This window comes from Pseudorca crassidens, chromosome 5, assembly GCF_039906515.1.
Source record: "Pseudorca crassidens isolate mPseCra1 chromosome 5, mPseCra1.hap1, whole genome shotgun sequence".
NCBI lineage: Eukaryota > Metazoa > Chordata > Mammalia > Artiodactyla > Delphinidae > Pseudorca > Pseudorca crassidens.
This window is the reverse complement of record NC_090300.1, coordinates 126,287,901-126,310,541: the sequence shown is the minus strand read 5'-3', so window position 1 is coordinate 126,310,541 and position 22,641 is coordinate 126,287,901. Positions and strand designations below refer to the sequence as shown.

At 39.1% G+C, this 22,641-nt stretch overlaps 1 protein-coding gene across 2 annotated transcripts in view; it reads right to left on the bottom strand.

Annotated features, from left to right (window-relative positions):
- The window catches only part of NCAM2 (neural cell adhesion molecule 2), a 495,236-nt gene extending 478,554 nt beyond the window's left edge, over window positions 1-16,682 (bottom strand). The window contains exon 1 of one of the 2 annotated variants that reach the window (XM_067739241.1): window positions 15,831-16,682. In XM_067739241.1, coding sequence (XP_067595342.1) covers window positions 15,831-15,885 — 55 coding nt within the window. In that variant the 5' untranslated portion in view covers window positions 15,886-16,682. The remainder of the gene's footprint in view (window positions 1-15,830) is intronic. The other variant, XM_067739240.1, reaches the window with a different exon arrangement.
- Between the last annotated feature and the right edge of the window lie 5,959 nt (window positions 16,683-22,641).

The following is a 22,641-nucleotide window of genomic DNA, read 5'->3' as shown; positions in this document are numbered from 1 at the left end:
GAGGTCTCTAAGACTGTCCTCAATTCTTTTTTTCTTTATTCTTTTTTTTTCTTTATTCTGCTCTACAGTAGTTACTTTTTTCTTTATTCTGCTCTACAGTAGTTACTTTCACTATTTTATCTTCCAGGCCACTTATCCATTCTTCTGCCTCAGTTATTCTGCTATTGATTCCTTCTAGAGAATTTTTAATTTCATTTATTGTGTTGTTCATCATTGTTTGTCAGCTCTTTAGTTCTTCTAGTTCATTTTTAAACATTTCTTGTATTTTCTCCATTCTATTTCCAAGATTTTGGATCATTTTTACTATTATTACTCTGAATTCTTTTTCAGGTAGACTGCCTATTTCCTCTTCATTTGTTTGGTCTGGTGGGTTTTTACCTTGCTCCTTCATCTGCTGTGTGTTTCTCTGTCTTATCATTTTGCTTAACTCACTGTGTTTGGGGTCTCCTTTTCATAGGCTGCAGGTTCGTAGTTCCCGTTGTTTTTGGTGTTTGCCCCCAGTGGCTAAGGTTGGTTCAGCGGGTTGTGTAGGCTTCCTGGTGGAGAGAACTAGTTCCTGTGTTCTGGTGGATGAGGCTGGATCTTGTCTTTCTGGTGGGCAGGACCACATCAGGTGGTATGTTTTGGGGTGTTTGTGACCTTATTATGATTTTAGGCAGCCACTCTGTTTTGGGGTGGGTTTGTGTTCCTATCTTGCTAGTTGTTTTGCATAGGGTGTCCAGCACTGTAGCTTGCTGGTCATTGAGTGGAGCGGGGGGTCTTACCGTTGAGAGGGAGATCTCTGGGAGAGGTTTCACTGTTTGATATTACATGGAGCCGGAAGGTCTCTGGTGGATCAATGTCCTGAACTTGGCTCTCCCACTTCAGAGACACAGGCCTGACACCCAGCCAGACCACCAAGACCCTGTTAGCCACACAGCTCAGACGAAAAGGGAGAAAAAAGAAAGAAAGAACAAAATAAAATAAAATAAAATAAGTTATTAAAATAAAACAAAATTAAATTATTAAAAATAAAAAATTAAAAAGTTATTTAAAAAAAGTAAAAAAAAGAAGAGAGCAACCAGACCAAAAAACAAATCCACCAATGAAAACAAATGCTAAAAACTATACTAAAAAAAAAAAAAAAAAGAGACAGAACCCTAGGACAAATGGTAAAAGCAAACCTACACAACAGACAAAATCACACAAAGAAGCATACACATATAAACTCACAAAAAGAGAAAAATGAAAAAATATATATATCTATATACTTAAAAAAAAAGGAAGAGAGCAACCAAATCAATAAACAAATCTACCAATGATCATAAACTCTAAATACTAAACTAAGATAAACATAAAACCAGTCACCAGTCAGTTGCATACAGCAAACCCCAAGTCTACAGTTGCTCCCAAAGTCTGCTGCCTCAATTTTGGGTTGATTTCTTGTCTATTCAGGTATTCCACAGATGCAGGGTACATCAAATTAATTGTGGAGGTTTAATCCACTGTTCCTGAGGCTGCTGGGAGAAATTTCCCTTTCTCTACTTTGTTCACACAGCTCGCAGGGTTCAGCTTTGGATTTGGACCCGCCTCTGTGTGCAGGTCGCCTGAGGGCATCTGTTCTTCTTTCAGACAGGACGGGGTTAAAGGAGCAGCTGATTCGGGGGCTCTGGCTCACTCAGGCCGGGGGAAGGGAGGGGTTCGAATGCGGGGCAAGCCTGCGGCGGCAGAGGCCAGCGTGATGTTGCACCAGCCTGAGGCGCGCCGTGCGTTCTCCCGGGGAAGTTGTCCCTGGATCACGGGACCCTGGCAGTGGCGGGCTGCACAGGCTCCCAGGAGGGGAGGTATGGAGAGTGACCTGTGCTTGCACACAGGCTTTCTGGTGGCGGCAGCAGCAGCCTTAGCATCTCATGCCCGTCTCTGGGGTCCGCGCTGATAGCCGCGACTAGCACCCGTGTCTGGAGGTCACTTAAGTGGTGCTCTGAATCCCCTCTCCTCAGGCATCCTGAGACAACCCGCTCCGGTGGGTGAGCAGACAAGCCTCTCGGGTTGGTGAGTGCTAGTCAGCACGGATCCTCTGTGCGGGAATCTCTCTGCTTTGCCCTCTGCACCCCTGTTGCTGCACTCTCCTCTGTGGCTCTAAAGCTTCCCGTCCCCCATCTACTTTCCCCGCCAGTGAAGGGGCTTCTTAGTGTGTGGAAACTTTTCCTCCTATACAGTTCCCTCCCAGAGGTGCAGGTCCCATCCCTATTCTTTTGTTTCTCTTTTTTCTTTTGCCCTACCCAGGTATGTGGGGGAATTTCTTGCCTTTTGGGAGGTCTGAGGTCTTCAGCCAGCGTTCAGTAGGTGTTCTGTAGGAGTTGTTCCACATGTAGATGTATTCCTGATGTATTTGTGGGGAGGAAGTTGATCTCCATGTCTTACTCCTCCGCCATCTTGAAGGTCTCCCTGCCCCCTCCCTCATTCTTCAGATCTCCCCTTCAGCAACAGAAAGGAGATGATTAGTCAAGGGAAACTATGGTTATGTCATTCTCCTTCCTACTGATTGGTTTAGGGGAGTTCATTTAAAACAATTCTAGCCAATGAGAATTGAGGGAAGTCTGCTGAATGACACATGGGGGTTTTTCCTTTACTAGTAAAATGAGGCTACTCAAATAAGCATTTATTTTTCTTTCCTAGTTTCAGAGTTCACTGGCTAAGAATGTGACATATAAAACTGGTGCAGCCATGTTTCTTCTAGGAAGTCAGGGAAAAACAGCCAAAACTGAGGAGAAACATGAAATCTAAACCTACCTCCAAATAGCTCCTGACATGCTTTAATAGATGTTTATTTTTAAGATACTTTGAATGTGTTCTTCTCTTCTTTGCCTCTAAAAGCATCCTAAACTCATGTATTTTCATTATGAAAGTATTCAATAAGTCAACCACAAATTGATGACTTACTCAATTATTAATAATTATAGGGTTTCACAATAAGAGAAGCCTTTTAAAAATATAGCTGATATTTAAATATTAATGTCATATAGCCCTTAATGAATTATACTAACTAGAACTGCCCCACCTTGCAACCACCCAGACCCCAATATCTCTAAATCCTGTTGGTTCTCCACGCTCATTAATCTTTTAGGTCAGTAAAAGATTTACTTGTTTACTAATTGGTCGTTCCTCACCTAGAGTTTAGCCATTCAAAAGAAATGGCCGGAAAGAATGGTAAAAACCTGAAACTAGAGCTACTCCTAGTGCTTTCTTTCTCCCTTTAGCAATTCCTTGCTGCTTCAAAAAAACCATGTTTCAGTCAGTAGAATGAGTAAAGTTTTAGAATCAAATATTAACTGAATTTGAATTTGAATCCTGTACTTATTAGATGCTACTTTGCTTTTATGAAATTCAATTCCCTCTTTCAGAACTCCTAGATATGTTTTGAATATAAAAATGTGGTCACTCATATGAAAGTACCCTGCAGGGTGACTAACAGACCTTCTTCTGAGATTCTCTCCTTGACCAAACTCTAGCCAGGCTCCACTAAGACCTCTGCTCAATTAGGCTTCACCTTGGCCTATAAAGACTGTAACAAAAGGCTAACACAATTTTGAACAACTCAAGGCCACATCCCAAGGATGTCTCTCATCGCCCTTAAAGTGCCCACCTTAGCAAACTCAAGCCTACCAAAAGAATTTACTGTTTGTCCCAGCCATCACCTGAAGACAGGACTCCTGTCTCTTAACCTCTGTAGGAAGGTGGGAGCCTAAATTTGATAAGAACCAGTTAACAAATAGGGACCACCCTCCCTCTTTCTGGGTGTTTGCAATTTTTCACTTCCCTGCCTCTATGGAGCCCCCCCCACTCACTCCCCTCCCTACTCTTTCTCTTATTCCTCATTCTCCCTTTAAAACTCCCAGTTACCACTATACAAATCAAAGTTGAGTTTAGTTCACACTGGGCTCTTTATCCTTTTGAGTATAGTAATACACTCTTCCCAATATAGTATATTACTGATTAAAATCTGTCCTTACCACATTAACTAGAGTCTGGATTTGGTTATCTTTGACACTTCCTTCATCCAATTAATTCATCAAATACTTACAAATAGACACTGTTGAGGAAATAAGCTGGCCTGTAATCCTTTTGTTGGGTATCTCCTTCTCCCATTGTATGCATATAACTATGTCAGACTTTATCCCAGCTCTTCAAATTCTCACCTCACCACCCACTTCTCCATTCCCTTTTAGCTGATGAATTATCCTCCTTGAAACAAAACAGTGACTGATCTGTACTATTAGTATTTACTTCCCTTCTTAGTCAAAGCTCCCTGCATTAATTTTTGCTCAGTGGTTAGAATATATTCTGGAACCACAATCAGTAAAAGGCACTTCTTAGGACAACTTCACTTATCCCATCACACATCCACATTCATGTAAATAACCTAAGATACTGAGACTTTTAAGTGAGGTATGGGAGTGAGAGGCAGCCAAACAGGAAGAGACAAGTGAAAGTTAACTGCTAGATAATTCCTCTTCTCCACCGCAGCCTGTAAGTTTAACCTTTTGATTTTCCTAGCAAGAAGGAAATACATTCTGCTTAAAGAAGTCACCATTCATCAAACAAACTGTGTGTTAATGCCAGTGGAGGAAGGAGGGTATTTTTAACAAACTGTTTCATTACAATAGAAATAGACCAAGGACTTGAAAGAGAAAATACATTAGCAAATTAGGGTATTTCATAATTGTTCAGAATTCTGTACTAAGAAGCATTATGTTAATATCATGAGACTACTAAAGTTGAATATTTCATATCCATTTTGGATGTGGCTAAGCACGTTTTCACAAAAGCATTGAGGAGGGCATAATATCATTTAATAACAAATGTTGAGTTTTCTTTCTAAATTGCAGACCACATGCAATCTCCACAAAGGTAAAATGCAACAGCATGGGGCTTACGGGGGGGCTTTGAAATAAAATGACTCATGGAGTTAACCGATTAAAGTGATTATAAATCATGTGAAATTTGAGGGAGAAAGAAAAGTAAAAATAAGTGAATTATAAGCAATAGTAATATCTTTAACTGCAAACTGTTTCAAGTTAGAGGCATACACAATAATGGTAACATTAGTGGGTAAATGGTAGGCAGACAAATAAGTAGGTGATAAAGATATTCTGGAGTATTTGAAAATGTATTCTGTCCCATCAATTTAAATGTTTTTATTTATCACTGAGGTCAGACCTAGAGAACATCATAAAATCATTACAAAACATGGCTACGAGACAAGAGAAAACTGTTTGAGGTTAAACTGGAGTTCATTTAAAAAAGATAAAAAAAATCCAAGTGCTTATGAAACAATAAGGTAAAAATAACTTTTCTCTTACTTGTCTTCCTACACATACAGTTTAGAATCGGCTTCCAATAATCATTGATTGAATAATCAACTTTTAATGAACCCCAGGGGATTATCTTGATTTTTCAGGACTTTAAATACTTGCTCTACTGACATATCAGACATTTACTATTGACAATATCTATTCTGTTTAATTATATCATTATCAACATATTGTATCTCCCTCATTTATTTCTATATACTGAAGACTTTAAAACTCCAACTAGATAACCATGTCCTATCCCTCAGATGAGGCTTCAGAAGAACAAATCTTATAGCAAGATTTAAAAGTCTGCTTTATTATTTATGGAGATAAGATCAGGGATAGGGCAGCTCATCTTTGCCATTCCTCCTGAATTAAATAATCACTATGACCTGATTATTGATATTCATGTATTTACTGAAAGCCTATCAAGTGCATGGCAGTGATATAAACAAATGTTTGAAGTAAATACTGGAACAACATTAATACTTCCCAACAAACCAAACCATTATCCAAAGTCAAGGGTAAATCTATCTTTCTATCTAACTATATATATATAGATATAGATAATATATATGTATTTTTTAAGTCAGCCATTTTAGTTTAATTCTGCTGGGTAACACTTAAATATTAATTCAGCACATATTTGCTAAGCATCTACTATGTTCCAGGAATACACATGAATTTACAGTAAACTCTCTAATCCAGTACATTGCGTTTAATGGGAGGCCAACATGGAAAGGCATTCTTGCTCTTATGAAGTTCACATGCAAGGTCACAGTAGAGTTCAGCGAAGTTTGGCATGCAGAAATCAGATATATCACCACCTTCTTTGGATCTAGAGTGCCTTGCATATTGACTAGTATGTAGTAGGCAATTAATGTATATTTGCTGAAAGAAAGATGTCTTCAGTGATGAGATGCTTGAGCTGAGTCAATGGTAATCATCCACACAAAGACAGATAGGAAATGTGTAAAACACATGGGCTGAGTACACACAGGGACCAAATTGGGAGTTCCAGGAATGGTGTAAGAGCAGTGTGCACAGTAACAAGCAATGAGGCTGAAAGGACAGGACTGTGCAAATGAATAAAAGGCAAAAGTCTTAACACTTCTAAGTCAGGAACTCCCAAATAATTCAACTGAAAGGTAGACCTCTAACTAAAATTAACAGCATGTGTCCCATAAACACAGCCCCAAAGTAACTTTAAAGAGCATAGTGTCATAAAATATGTACTGCACTAAAATTATTTTGGGGAATTGCTTCATAGATATCAGTAAAACATACTCAGACAAAAACAGAATTTATAACAGAAAAATGTGTTGTATCTAGAGTAAAATATTTATATCAAGTCCTGGTCTTACCATGTTTTAAGTCTTTCCTCCTGGGCAAGTGATTTTACCTCTTTGAGGTTCATTCACCTCTTTTCTAAATCAGGAATAGTATCTACATTTCAGCATAATTGTGGGACTTCAAATAGGTAAGTTAAAGTTGACTACAAAAGATTTTGTCAACTGCTGTTTCTCAGTGTATCCTAATATACAGTTTCAAATGTTAAATTTTATAATGTAACTCTCTTTGATAATTAAAAAGTTTAATCTGGTATGAAGCATTATTATACAATCTGTAGAATAGGTAGGGTGAAGCCAGTTATTCTACGATAAAGATTATGATAAAGAAGTGAACAAGATTTAAAATGTGTTTAGCTTCAGTTGGTTTTAGAAAGCTGTAAGTGGTTTATCTGGGACTTCCCTGGTGGTCCAGTGGTTAAGATTCCGTGCTTCCCCTGCAGGGGGCGCGGGTTGGATCCCTGGTCAGCGAACTAAGATTCCACATGCAGTGTGGCGTGGTCAAAAATAGAAAAAGGTGTAAGTGGTTTACCTAAGTAAATAAAGTTAAAAAAACCAGAAACATGTAAATATCATAGATCAGTACTTTGATAAAGTGTGTGGCACATACCTTATGTTATATATTTTAACCTTTCCATAATCTGTGTATAGCTTTTCTCTCATGAGTGACCAAAGTTATTGCTATAATATAAAAGTGCAACTTCTCTGTTCAGGCAATATTGAACATTTGTGATTGGTAGAAAATAATAATCAGAGAGAAATTAACTTGGACAATAAATATAATAAATATAAATATATATAAATTTAAATATAATCAGAAAGCCTCATATTATAAACCAGAAAACTGGTTAGGAATGGACAAGTTACAATAATAGAAAACCTGTCCAGAAGCCCCCTCATTAGTAATTAGAACAAAGTACAATGTGCTTATTTTCTTAAATTGGGACATATTCTATTCTACTGTAATATAGGTCTTAGCCATATTACATTGATTTCTTTTACAAGCAGTGACATCCGTTTCTGCTGTAACACCATATTTGCATCCTTGAAAAATGCTGGTGTCTGCAAAATTGTGCAGTAAAAAATATCAGGGCTTATAGAAAAAGACAGGATCGGAGGTCAGAACATTTGAAACCTACAGAAATTTAAAACCAAGTGCTAACAACCACCATAACAATCTTTATTAAAATACCAGCACAGTTAAATCTCTACTAGTATTTGCACCTAGCTTTTGGATCTTCTTTCAAGTAGCAAGCCAGAAGTGCATTCACTTTAAAATGAAAACTATGATCCAGGGTATAGCCTTTTAAAAATAAGACAACAAACAAGTAAACAAACACATCATTTTAACACAGGGGGAAATGATTTCCTATTTTCTCCAAATGCACTCTCAATGTTGCCAGTTATATAATGTAGTAGAAATCAAGATGGTTCTTAAAGTCACTAAACAGACTAATACTTGCACTACAGAAAGGCACTTGAGTTGATTTTTCACATTTTTCTTAACATCATCAGAGATTGCTAAGGTTTTTCTCTTCAAATGTGAGAAAGTGTGCTCTTGGTCACTTAAAAATTAATGACTTGAAGAAATAATATATGGATCAACACAATCCGTACATTATCCTCCTATTTATCAATTGTGTATAAGTTAACATGCATCAAAGAAACACACACTGAAGCAGAAAAGACTACCTTTTACCTTAAATGCATTTGATGCTCTTGGCTATAAATTTGGGCATCAGCAGACAGAACATACATAGTAGCGCTAGGCAAATCAGACACTTTCAATCTCAAAACATCATCTATCAAATGTGGTTTTATCAGGATTAAATGGGATAATGAGTGAAAATGACCAGCACAGCTCCCTGGCATAGAGTAGACATTCTATTTGTTCCCTTGGGTACTAGTAGAAAAATATTCAACTCTATATATTCAATACCAAATTTCTCTTTTGTTTTTTGTTTTAGTTTAGTTCTTTGACTTGCTTTTTTGTTTTTTTTTCTTATTTTATCATGTTTTATTTTGTGTTGTTTCTCCAGAATAATAATAATAAAAACTATGGATAAAGCAGAGAAAATAAAGAATACATAAGAAAGACAAATTTGACCCACATGCTTCTGAGATTTTATCCAAAATTCCAGACATGCTAAATAAGGCTAGAGTATAAACAGTGATGGAAGAGATAAAGACAGAAGTTAAATGAAAAGGGAGAAAAATTCTAAAGAGATGATAATAAAAATTATCTTTATCAGCAGTTTATATTTCCCAATTTAATACTGCCATTTCTATCTAGATATTCCATGGATTCCTCAACTTAACATATAATTTTTTAAAATTACAAAGAAGCAAAACAAATCTCTTGCCTAATATCAGCAGTTTTCTTTACTTACTTTCCTATTTTTGTTAAGATATAACCATTCTTTCTGGCAAATAGGCTTAAAACTTCAGGTGCCACCTTCCTCCCAATTTTCCAAATCTAATGTGTTACTAAGATCCATTCATTCATCCACAGAAACATGTGTCTTGTCCATTCATTCCTTTTTCATTTTCCTCTGGTCCATCCCACACATGGCCAGTAGACTTAAAGACAAAATAAAACTTTACTCCTGTTATCTTCCTGCCCAAACAATTGGTCCCAAATATCCACAGGGAAGAGTCAACCTCAGTTTGGCCTCAAGGCCTGACTGCCTCCTGGTTCCATCAACATTCCCATACTGAGGCCAACAACTCACCCTTCCAAACCCTTAATTTAATTAAACTGGATTATTTCTGTCCTCTGAACATTTGCCTCTTTCCCTAAAATTTATTGTCCCACATTTTTTTCTCCTTGTATTATTTTCTCCAAGTACTCTCACCATGTTGATGCCTCCTCTGCTTCAGTGAGTGACAAGGTGATGTCCTGGTAAAGAGGCAAATCTTTGCACATGTCCTGAGTTCAAATCTTTGTGTCCTAGCCGTGCAATCTTAGTTCCTTAAACTTCTACGCCTCACAGCCCTCAAGCATAAAAGGGGAATATAATATGGTAATAATTAAGGATTGTTGTATATATGAAGCTAGTTAGTACATATGAAGTGCATGAAATTGAGCCCGGCAGTTAATAAACACTGGACAAGTTTTAGCTCTTTCTAGGTGCTGAATTCCTAAGGACTCATTTAGATCATTTAATTTTTACTTAATTATATACTTGGTCATTTCACAACATTTAGTTGAACAGTTTATTCATCTCTCATATGCTGATTTGGCTTTTTAAATTCATATTTTTGTCTTCTCATCTATAAACCTTGAATCCTATGCACCACCACTCCTCCACACAAACACAAATTTTCAAACAAATGCATTCAATACATTAAAAAATAGGCATTGAACTAGAAGTGAGAAAATCTAATCCTAATTTCAAGTAACTACTAATGATAATTGATATAGGAAAATAAGATAATTCCTCTCAATTTTTTCATCCATAAAATATAATACTTTCTTGGATTCTTGATGATCTTTAGTTACAAGGTAGTTGAAAGCACTTTGAACAAGTGTTCTTTTACTGCCATAAGATGCTGAGGTTATACTCATTGTATAGCCTCAACAAGTATTTGATATTTGAATAACTGACAAAATGGCACAGAATTTAATTATCATCATTACTCTGAGCTGAAGAAACATTAGATTAATTTTTTTAATCTATGCAAGTTTGGTGTTCAGAGAACTGAATTGAGAATTTAGATACCAGAACTCCAGTTATTAACCCTTTTACTTTTCTATTTGACCTTCAGTAAGTCACTTATCCTAACTGTGTGCCATTCTAAGACTCTGTGACTAATTCCAGCCTAGTGTTGGCCCATAGAATGGATTCATGATACAAAAAAGAAACTCATTCCTCAAGACAATTTACTGCCCTCTGCTGGAAAACTGTGAAAATAAATATGTATTCTAACACTATGACTACGAGTAGCACCCCCTAGAGGTGTTCATCACATAACCTATATAATCATTCCTAGGAATGCTGCCTAATAAGATGTCTGAGACACCACAGGCATGTAATGAATAGTTTGATGAATAAGCCACTCTCATCAATGAATTAGATTATCTCAGCCCCTTCAATATTTTTCTCTAATCACAGAGCAGCTTATGATAACTTTTTAAATTAATAAATGAGATGTTTTTAAGCCATAGGCAGATTTATATGTATGCATATTATACCAAAAATATAAATAAAGTCTGGTATAGTAGGATTGACATTTTACAAGATGCCTACACATATGTGTTATCACAACTGCTCCACATTACAGTACAGCAAGGTCAACCAGCCAGATATTTTTATATCAGATTTTCAAGTAAACAAATAATGGCTCTGAGAGACTAAGTTGCTTCTTCAAAAAATCAAGAGGCCCTTAGTGTTCTAGGTCTTCTGATTCCAAATCCAGTGTTTTTCTCCTTCTCTGCTTGTTTTAAAAAGCAAATTGCAGCCAAGACAATTTTCATTAATTGACCTGAAATTCTTCGAAGACTCATCTGTTGATTGTTATGCTTATAAATACTCTCAAAATTCCCCATCTGCCTCTTAACTATTTAAATTCAGGCAAGTTTTTTTCATTACATCTTTCTAAAATATCTTGTAATGTTTGATGAACTGTTAGTGGCACAAGTGAAATTAGGAAGTGTGTTGATAGCTATTTGAGATGAGCACTATTATTATAATTGTAAACAGTTAAAAGTTATTAAAATATTCAAAAGAGTGCCATACAGAAGCACTTTTACTTGCTGAACAATTAAAGATAGCTTGGCTCTATGAAGCTCAGGAATATTACATTTAATGAAAGCATAAAAGCACTGCTTGCATCTTAAAGTGTTCTCATATCATATAATTTGGAAAATTAAAACTAATTTATAATCTGTTAAATAGGCCTATCTTCAGTATAACTGGGATAGAATAAAGGGCACAAGGAATTTAGAATCTAGGTCAATAAAACTTGAAAAACAATGCTGTTCACTTTATAAGAATATACAATTATTAAATTAATTTTGCATACACCAGCTCCTAGAGGATTATCTTTATTTTGGACCAAAAAAGCAAAAGCAATTCAGACTAGCTCTACCACTTATGAAGTACTTTCTTCATGCTCTCAAAAATTCACTGCTGTGAGACATGACCTCAAAAACAGAAGAATTAAAATCATTTCACAAATGTCAAAAGCCAGAGGAAGCAGCAGGAATAGTTCCAGGGTCTTCAGATTGACAACCCTGTTTCCATTCTCACTGCTCCTTCCCAAGGAAACAAGCAAAAACAAATTATACTGTTCAGCTTGGTTACTAGCCTCAATCTCTGTAGCTCATTTCTCAGTCTCATTACAAACTAGTCCTATGTTTGAAAACAAGCAATTTTATTTACTAGATTATATGAAGTGTGACTTTCTTTTGGACTGTATGAGGTTCTTTTGTTCCATTAATTGCTTCTCTAAGAAGGCATTACCTCTGGGGGACCATTAGCCCCCTGTGTCACTGAAAAGACTCCATGAACACTCAGGACCCACCAACCTCTCTTCTTGTTCTATGAGCTCCAATTCAACATTAGACACTAAAGTGGACACCAAAGTTTGGACACTAAAGTGACAAAACACTCCGCTTAACTCCTTTGACATAAAGCAGGGAAGGAAATCCTCTGGGTTATTTATTGATCACACGATATTAATTGACATAGCCTATGTTCTCTAAGTGCAGATGAATATGGAGTTGATTCAATAGAAACCTTACAAAGAGAGGCTGACATTGAAGGATTAGATCAGGGTAGATAAAAGAGGTTGTGTGTGTTTAACAGCCCAAACAAAAGATAGGTTTGTGGAGACCTTCCTCAAGACCTGAAACTGGTAGACACACATATACCTGTGCTTTATTTTTAGAAGGGACACTTTTCTAACAAACAATGACTTACTAGCACTTCACCAGAAAGAGTAATTTTAAGCAGATGCCTGTAAGCTTAAGTAACTGGGTAATTCACCCCCTTCTCCCCATGATTTTGACTTAGGTGAGTATTCTATGTATGTAACTTGTACTGGATTGAAAGAGAGATGAATAGCTCTGTTCTTGCTTTATAATTTCATACAACAATGCTTCTAATTTATGTATGTGAACATTCAGTAATAGATGTGTATTAATCACATTTGGGTAATTTTTAAAAGAAGAAGAAAATTATTTTAAAAATTAAAAAAGGTTTAGGAAAGCAATCCATACATACTACAGTTTGGTAATCTGAATTTACATAGATCCAAACAGCACATGCCCTGTGAATCACAGACTTAAGTTATCACTTGAGATGTATGATGACCGAAGCTGTGACCAAGTTTTAAATACAAAAGAAAAATAATCGCAAAAGTTATAGAGTTATGGAATCTCCATTCCATTGACAATGCAATGCAGACTTGACAATTAAATCCCAACCTCACTTCATTAGATATGAATCTTGCAGTGAGAATGAGAGGCTTTTAAAGGAGCATTTCTGCTACAATAAAAAAAAGCCTCTCACTGCAGTAGAACAATAACGTTGTGTTGAAATTTAGAACTGTTAGGCCTTGTTAGCTAATTATGGTATTGGCATCCACTTAAGTTAGTCAGTTTTTCACTTCTGTCATTTTCTTCTATTCGACTGCTGCAGTTCAAAACGTTTTGACTACTTAAAAGGGAATACATCATCGTTGCCTTGCCCCAGTCTAACTGCACACCACTTTCCAAAGCAATAGCTTCAATCATGCTTCATAAAATCCCCTGCAAGGATATTGTTGGAAACATAAATCAGCAAGCTGGGATTTTAGTATTTCTAAGGCAAGCTCAGGGATCACTGACTGGCGGCTTTTCCATGGCCCCATTTATAAAAGAATAAACAAAATTATGAGTTACACTAGATGCATTTTTTCAAACTGCTCCCAGTGGTATTTCTGATACTTGCTGTTGCATCCTTAATTGGAGAACAAAACACTAGCATAGAGGGATTGGACTCCAGGATCAGGATTGCTGTTTCCAAGCATCTCTGACTTCATTGGGACACACGGCACAGAAGTACCACATGTTCTGTTTCACAAAAGCTAGGGCTCTCTGCTATGCATGCATCTATGCCTCTGTGAGTGCCATGCATTTTTAAATTGTGCTAGATAGATCTTCAGAACGATGCTCCCCTCCTTCCCTGTTTCATTAAAGTGAATATGGGCTCCCCTTCAGGCATGCTTCGGTCTTAGAGCCTCGCTTTATAATCACCCTGCGTTCTGAATTATAAATTAGGTGAATTGCAATTTCAGATGTGTTACATATAAAGACCCAAATTATATGTGTCTGTGTGTACTATTTAAACGTTCCTGGATTTCTTTTTTATCCCCCAAATTCCAACACACTTAATGTCTACGATGGCAAATTCACAGACTCCACAACTGAGACATTTTTCTTCTCCAAACCAGTCACAGTGTAATCCTGGCTGCATAAACTTGCTTCCTATTATGCCCCATCTTGCTCCACACTATCTACTCTTGGTTAACTGAAGTGGGATTTCAACTGCAATTTTCAGAGACTGCTTCTCAGTATTCAGAAATACCTGTCTATATTATAAATGAACAGTTAAACCAACAGCAGCTGTCCAAAAATTAAAGCAGTATATCTGTAGGACATAAAAGTGTATGTTGATCTTTGTGGTAATAATGATTCACCTAACTGATTGGGCTAATATTAGCTTCAGATAGACATATCTGCAATTTTGCTATGACTGAAATTTTGCATACTCTATTTTATTAAGAGAAAAGGAGGAGCATCTTAGCAAGACACTTTGCAAACTACAGCCACGTACAGTTTGCTTTCTGATTTCTGAACATAAAATCTGCATCCAATCGTGTTTCATCAGCCACTAACACTACAGCTTTAGGGAGGAGAAGGGCAGAGAAAGGAAGCCTTCATATCCAAAATGTCAAGCCCTGCTGAAGAATGATAGAAGGACCTAGTGAGTGTGGAAGGACCGAACCACCATTTCTGGGCTTACAATGGAGTTCTACCACCCCCTGCTGGACTAAATGAGAAACACAGAAGAGGCTAAAAGGCTGAGAATTGAATACAATGGAGATATTTTAACTTGTGCTGTAATTTATTTTTTCTCAAAAAAACAATTTCATGCTACACTAATAATATAACATTCTCTGCGATTATTACACATCACGAAATTACTTCTATATTCTTTTACGTTGAAGACTTCCACCAATGTATGTTTTAGCATTTTGTGTCTCCAATTAAATGTCCAAACTTGTCTGGACAGTTGTAAATGTCTCCATTTATTATAAATATATTTTATGTGAATGTAAATTAAACAAAGCAAGATAAATTTACATCTATCTCTATAAACATAAACAGAGGTAGCTTCCCCAAATTCTCTCTCAGGTTATTCTAGTAAGCTATTCTTTTTTTTTTTTTTTTTCTTAATAGATAAAAACCCCACCAGTTCCCCACAAACTAAAACATCCCTTACAGGTGTAATTACAACCTGATGGTACAAAAATTTTCAACCTTCCTGTATTAACGAAGGGGTGGGGGAGACGCTGAAAATGAATGACTGCAACACATCCCTAGTTTTACCCATTTGCTTTCTTACACACAATATCCATGGCCCCTCTCTTAGTTCTCAACAGAAATAAACCAACATCGTTCACTTCCGTCAGGAACTGGGGTCTTGGGAAAGAGAAGAAAAAAAAAAGTCTCTAAGAATTGAATTTCCTGCACACAACAGAGGTATTCCACAACGAGTTTAATGCTGATAGTTTTTGCTGCTTCTTAAAAACATCATCGCTCCCTTTCTTTTCGCAACCTCAGATATTTAACTGTGAACACACACCAACACACCCATCCAATTTTTGATAATGACGATCGGAGAAAGCCAAGATCCCAGAAAAAGATGCAGTTTGCCTCAATCTCCTGCTCACTAATGCCTATCTCCCATTCTGTATTTTCTCTTATTTAAGGGTCTCCACAGAACAGATACAATTTTTAGCCGCTGCTAAAAAAAGAGGGAAAATAACAACAACTATAACTTTAGTTCCGTCATTTAATTCTTCTTGTGCCTCCTTCTGCCTCTCTTGGTTGGGTAGAAGGGGGAGGGAAAGTAAATGCAATAAAGCACCACACTCCTACCTTGCCCGCTACTGACAAGCAACCCGAGCAGGTAGAAGGAGAGGAGGAGGCTCATGTTCAGGACGTGACACTGGTGGACAGTTCCAAAGTTATTCAGTCCAGTCCCGGAGAGAGAACCTTCTGCTGTCACGGCCGCCTCTGCTAGAGCCGTCGCCGCTCCCGGGGCGCCCCAGCCGTCCGCAGCCCGCGCGCTCCTCCTTGCAAAGTGATTGCGAGCTCCGCTCCTTGCCGCACTATATCCAGGCAGCAGCGGCGGCGGCGGCGGCGGCGGCGGCGGCGGCAGCAGCAGCACCAGCAGCGGCCGCCGCGGCGGCAGCAGAGCCGGGCTGGGAGGGAGGCGGGGGCGGGGGCGCGGGGAGAGGAGGGGAGGGGAGGGGAAGCGCTGCCGAGGCGTATCCCTCCGCGCCTCACGGCGACCGCTTGCCGGGAGACGCGCCGCTCCAGGGTTCGTCCGCAGTCGAGCTCGGAGGCGCGAGTTCGGTTTTCTGTGCCTCTAGCTACAGAGGTCGCCGCGATCCAACTGGCACGAGCACGTCCACGAGTGGCGGCCGCACGCTCAGCCTGACGGCGATCCGCACGTTGACGGACGGCCCTGGGCCGAGGAGGGCGGGCGGCCTGGAGCTCCTGCACAGCTGAGGGCCAGTTCGCGAAAGCGGACTGCTGGAATTGGTGTTGATGGTGCAGGCGGTCGCCCGGCCCCGCGCTCCAAGCGCGCCCGGGCTTAGCTGGAGCGGGCCATCTGGGGGCAGACGGTCTATTCCGCAGCTCTCATTCCTCCAAGGGCGTGGGGCGGGGGGTTCTCCCTCTTCCAGGCCCTCCCTCTCGCTCAAACCTTCAGCAAGCGGCCCGCTTCTCACGCTTTCCACTCTGCCCTGGCAGAGGGAAAGCAGACGCCCTCTGGTGTCTACACCGCCTGCCTCCTCGTGCTCTAGAGAGTAGGCGGAAAGATGTGCACGGTGTTTCTTATCCACGTCGACCCACTGCTGCTGACAGCAGATACCTTAAGGGAGAGAGATTGGGGAGGGGATGAGATATTAGGGGGACTGCGTTCAACTCGGCTGTCAGCGTTTACTGCGTCCTAGCAGACGTCCAATGTCTCTCCCAGACACACTCGGCGGGCTCTGCCCTGGGCGCCCAGCTCACAGCGCTGGCATTGTCCCCGCGAGGGTTGAGTGGCGGGAGGTTTTGGAAACATACAAAGATGAGTTGAGCGGGAGTCCTGCTCACCTCCTACCCATACGCACACCTGCGTGTGCCCGCCTGTAAATTGAAGGGATGGAGCCGTGGCAAGCGTCCACAGCTAACTCTCCTCTTCTGAACTTTGGGATATATCCGGTTTTCCCCTGGAAAGGTAGGAAAAGGTGTGTCAGTTTGATGTCAGACCTGGGGCGAGAGTGTGCGAGAGGCAGAATACTTGGCCCCAGGGCCCTTGTCGGTCGGCCTGGGCCAGAGCAACCGGCTGGAATGGATCCTTTCGTCTGTACATTACGTTGCTCAGTTGCCTCGCCCCTGACCCAGCGAGGCCCTTGGCTGTTTCTTTATCAGCGAGGACACAGAAGTAGAAGGGGTTAGGAATATTGTAGAGCTCAGAATCCAGACCCCAACCTCTACCCTCACGATGCTGAAATGGAGGTGACATTGCTTCCGGAAAGGCAAGGGGTAAGAGTGGAAACAAGCTAACATAGATAGGAGAGATCTTGTTTGCCATCGGTTTTCCCCAGGCAGAACACTATAACACCATCTTCACACGGAAGATTCACTTACTTGGCATCCTAGGATTGGGGTTACTGCGAAGGGTGGAGGAGGGTCAAAGACTCCTCTCCACAACAGACCGAGGCTGACTCTAACCCATGGCCCTCTCAACATCTCACAGCTTGAGAACCTCTTCTTTGTTAGTGGTATATTTAGGACAATATATTTAGGAAGTTATTTTGCCCAGGCTCCCTCCTCAGACTTTTTCCTCATTCTGGGAAGCGCCAACTGTACTTGAGGAAGCTCACAGTCAATTCTTTGCAGAAAAGGGCGGAAACAGCACATTTATAGGTGTGAAAGACAGATGACTCCTTTATTTCACCAGTTCTTGATTTCCCTAGGGAATGAAAAAAGTGCTACACACACAAACACACACACACACACACACACAGAGTCTGGTACTCTTTGCAATTGGATTTTCCTCTTTGTCAAATTATTTTTATCTCAGGCAATGGGTTGAACTATGCCAGAGGAGAATTTGACTGGTACCCTCTAAGGTAATTTTGACATTAAGTCCTCTTAGGGTGGAATGGAGGGAGGAATAAGGGTAGCAATAGCATAAGACTGTGTACAAACTCTGTGTGTGTGTGTGTGTGTGTGTGTGCAACAAAGAAAGAGAGAGAGAAATATCTTTCGTGTATGGAAACAATGAAGGAACACAGCATTGGCACTCAGGAGGATACAAAGGTAATAGAGCTACAGATGCTGCCCTCAAATTGCTAATAGTATTATTGAAGAGATCAGGCATAGAGCTTCCCCTGGTGGCGCAGTGGTTGAGAGTCCCCCTGCCGATGCAAGGGACGCAGGTTCGTGCCCCGGTCCGGGAGGATCCCACATGCTGCGGAGCGGCTGGGACCGTGCTCCATGGCCGCTGAGCCTGCGCGTCCGGAGCCTGTGCTCCGCAGCGGGAGAGGCCACAACAGTGAGAGGCCCGTGTACCGCACAAAAAAAAAAAAAAAAAAAAAAAAAAAAAGATCAGGCATAAACACATTTGATGATATAAATCAGGCTGTAAAAATGTCAGAAGAAAAGTGAAAACCAACAGCTACTGTGCCACAAAAAGAAGGGATCATTTCTGAATAGGGGATTAAGAACGGCTTCAGGAAGCTTTAAAGAAAGTGGAGAAATTAGATAGGTAGAGACATGGGCAAAACAGAGAGGAACTTAAGCAAAGCCTGGGGGCGTGAAAGCACACAGCTTGTGTGGAGAATAGAGAGAATTCTAATTTGAAAAAAGTACAGAGTGTAAAATACAGAGGTTGGATGGAGTTGGAAAAGGTGTCTAGGACCATATTTTGGCAAAAACCCCCCCACAAAACTATTATTTACCACCTCTCACAACATAACTCCATGTGTACATGATCAAGAAGAGCCAGAATGGCTGTCCGCATCCCCCAGGGTTAGGGACTGATTGTGGATTGTAACCCACAGGAAGTTTATCAACAGAGGCTCTCCAGGGGTTACTCCATAGTTAGCCTGAGTTTATGTTGCTGTGAGGTTTCAATAGCAGGGTGACACATATTCAGAGAAAGCCTTCCCCAACTTGCCTAAACTCCTTCTTAGCAGGGAGACGTGCCTCTTCAGGGCTCCAAAAGAAGCCCATTCATTTCACAGTGCAATGATGAAGTGATCTCCGCCTGACATTTGCCTTGGTCAATTCCACTTCATAGCAGATTGATGATTTGAGGATAACACGTAGACAAATCGCCTTTGCCCATGGTTCCCCTCCGCACTCCAAAGTCATGCTTCCCTCCCATTGTGCAGATGTTGAGTACTATCAACAAAGGTGCCAAATCTCTGAACATAACTAAGCTATGTGCACTGGGTAGGATGTAAAAGGTATAGAAATACATCCTCCCTCATGTCTGTGATTCATAATTTACATTTAAGACAAATTATCATAGTTTCCATCTACCTGGGGAAGTGTTTCAAGAGGCCTAGTTGGAGCTTTAGTTTTTTTTCATTTATAAAAATAAGAGAAAGTTGAATAGAACTCAGGAATCTACAAAAAGCTGAGTAGTAGGAAATACCAACAGGACTGGATGCATGATTAAATGAAAGCAGATAAATTTGTTTGAAAAGAATAAAATGAACACAAAGGAGTAGCAGAGAGAGAGAAAATGATAAGGAGCATTATGTGTGGAAATTATCTTCTCAGAGAGGTTTTGCCTCCTTCATCTGCAATTAGCTCTTGTAAAAAGCATGCAGGTATACAATCCACACATAGATCCTAAGGATCAATGGTGTGTTGTGGACAGGATTTAATCATTATTTTTATTTTTTGTGTTTCTGATGTTATTTGTTTTCAGTCTCTCTGTTGACAGAATTCATGTGTGTTAAGATCATACTATTAGGAAATGGGACAGTCTGTGTGTTCATTTATATTTTTAAAATGTCACAAATCATTATACCTATTCATTTACTTGTCTAGAAAATTGCCTGTTTTGACTTTTTTATCACCACAAAGGAAGAAAAATATCCACTGTATATATAGGCAGAGAGCCTGAAACCTCTATAAATAGGTGATCCTGCTACTGCCTTCCCTTATCCATTAATGCCATTTGTTCTAATGATCATGTCTTTGAAAATAATTTCAACTTTCTTGGTACAACACTTTAGATGTTTTACCAGGCTGTTTGTGAGCATCTGACAGTAGCTGCTTTAGTGGCGGAATTTAGATTTTAAAACCTTCCTTCGTAAATGCTTTACTTGCTTAGCCATTTTCTTTGAAATTAAGAAACAGAACAGAGAGATTTATGGTGCTGAGGCAACCTAATTGTCACAGATTCTTACTTTTTAATTTCTTTCAAGATACATGGGGTCATTTTCCTTCATGGCTACTTCATGTTCCCTCTGGGCAAATAACTGCTCACTTCTCTCTGAAATTATGCAATAACTGCCTATAATTTGCCACTTGCCTGAATAATATTTTCTTAACTGTAAGGGATATTATATTTTTCTTCACCGAGACATCTCTGGCAAATATCATGATGGCCAGAGCAGACAATGTAATGAACATGTAACACATTGACTAAACAGTGATTAACACAACTTCAAGAATATATTCTGGACAGTATGAGATCAGAAAAAGGAGTTAAACAGTGGCTAGCAATGAACTTATTTGATATGACAAGGATTGTGATGTGAAGTGCAGGTTGCCCAAATATTGATCACATCACTCAGAAATCATATTTCTGTCCATGGATAGTATTGACCAAGGTGATGTCCAGCACAAATCCTATCATACGGAGGGCAGTTATTACATACTAGATAACAAATCCTTCATATCTAGCAAGTGATCCCATACAAGTATAGGTTTGGGAGAAAACGTTAGCGGAATACATTTTTGCAGGGCAATACAATAGGTAATTAAATTTGAAAATCTCTTATTGCATAGGATCAATTTGTTCTTTTCTCTATGGAGTTATGTTACTATTAATTTTCAAATTAGATAAGCAATTCTATTAGTAATAGGCAAGCTGTTGGTAGCAATGGGCTTCCCTCATATATCCACAAACCATTAATATTTGCCTAATAATCAACCACTGCACATTATTTGAATACACACATTTATTTACTGTAATGTACATTACTTAGGCTAAAAAAAACTTACGTTTTAAAATTACATGAGATGATCCTCACTCACTTAAAGGTAAATAACACATTTTCCCTGCCACCTTTTAAAATCATTAGTCCTCATATTTAAATAAATATGTATTTAAGAACTGTTACTGGATTTGATGACCTTCCTAAAACCAAGGAACTTAACATCTATGGAAAACATTGACCTAAAAATAAATAAATAGCTGGGATATGTCAAAAGTATCAGAACAGAGAAATGAAACTAAATATCTGTACATATTTTATGATAAATTAATATATACAATTCTCAAATTCCTACAGTCTAGTAATAAAATAATTTAGAAATGTCTATCAACCAGACAGAGACTATCCCTTGAACATTTTGGCATTATTTTCCCCAGTATTTCACATATAATTTTTTCTTAGTGTGACTTGAGATAGTGCTACTTAGTATATTTTACCTTGTCTTATTTAGGAAATTAATATTTTACATCATCATTAAGTTTTGCAAATATAAAGTTAATAACTTTATTTGACTACATGGATTGCACCTTAATACACTTAACAATTTTCCTACACTAAGACATTAAGTGTTTCTCTGTGATTTATTTATTTATTTATTTTTTCGGTATGCGGGCCTCTCACTGTTGTGGCCTCTCCCGTTGCGGAGCACAGGCTCCGGACGCGCAGGCTCAGCGGCCATGGCTCACGGGCCCAGCCGCTCCGCGGCATGTGGGATCTTCCCGGACCGGGGCACGAGCCCGTTTCCCCTGCATCGGCAGGCGGACTCTCAACCACTGCGCCACCTGGGAAGCCCTGTGATTTTTATTATTGTGAATAACACTGCAATGTAAAGGTCTTTGTCTATAGAGCTTTGTGCACTCTTAGGCTACTAGAAGTTAAATACCTGGTTTAAAAATACAACCATGTGTAGGTACTGAATTCATAAATTGTTCATAAATCGTTTTCCAAAGTGTATAATTTATCCTCTAATCAGGAAGACATAAAAACACTTCACTCACATTAGCATTGACTGTTTATTTTATTTTTATTTTATATTTCGTGTGTTAATTTCCTGAAAGTTTCTGTTCTGTGATTTCTTCCTTTAATTCATCTTCAATTGAAGTATCAGACTCTAGAAAATGTGTGCATTCATATTTGTGAAATTTAAGGTGTACTGAAAGATGTCTGCTTCTTAGTATCTTATGTCCTTTTAACCCTATTCTTCTGCTCTGGGATCCAGAAATTGTCATTATACTTATTAAGAAGTTGAAAAATTATAGTTGTAAGTGACCAAATGTTCTCAATTTCTCTGGTTTACTAGCATCAAACTTTTCTTTTTATTTCCACACAATATCCACACAAGTCAACAGTAGTCTAAGTATCCCAGTGCATTTGCTACTAGGGATATCTGAGGATGCCTGAGGAATCCTGGCATGTTTCACACCACATCATAAGAACTAGTATGTGTTTGTCAT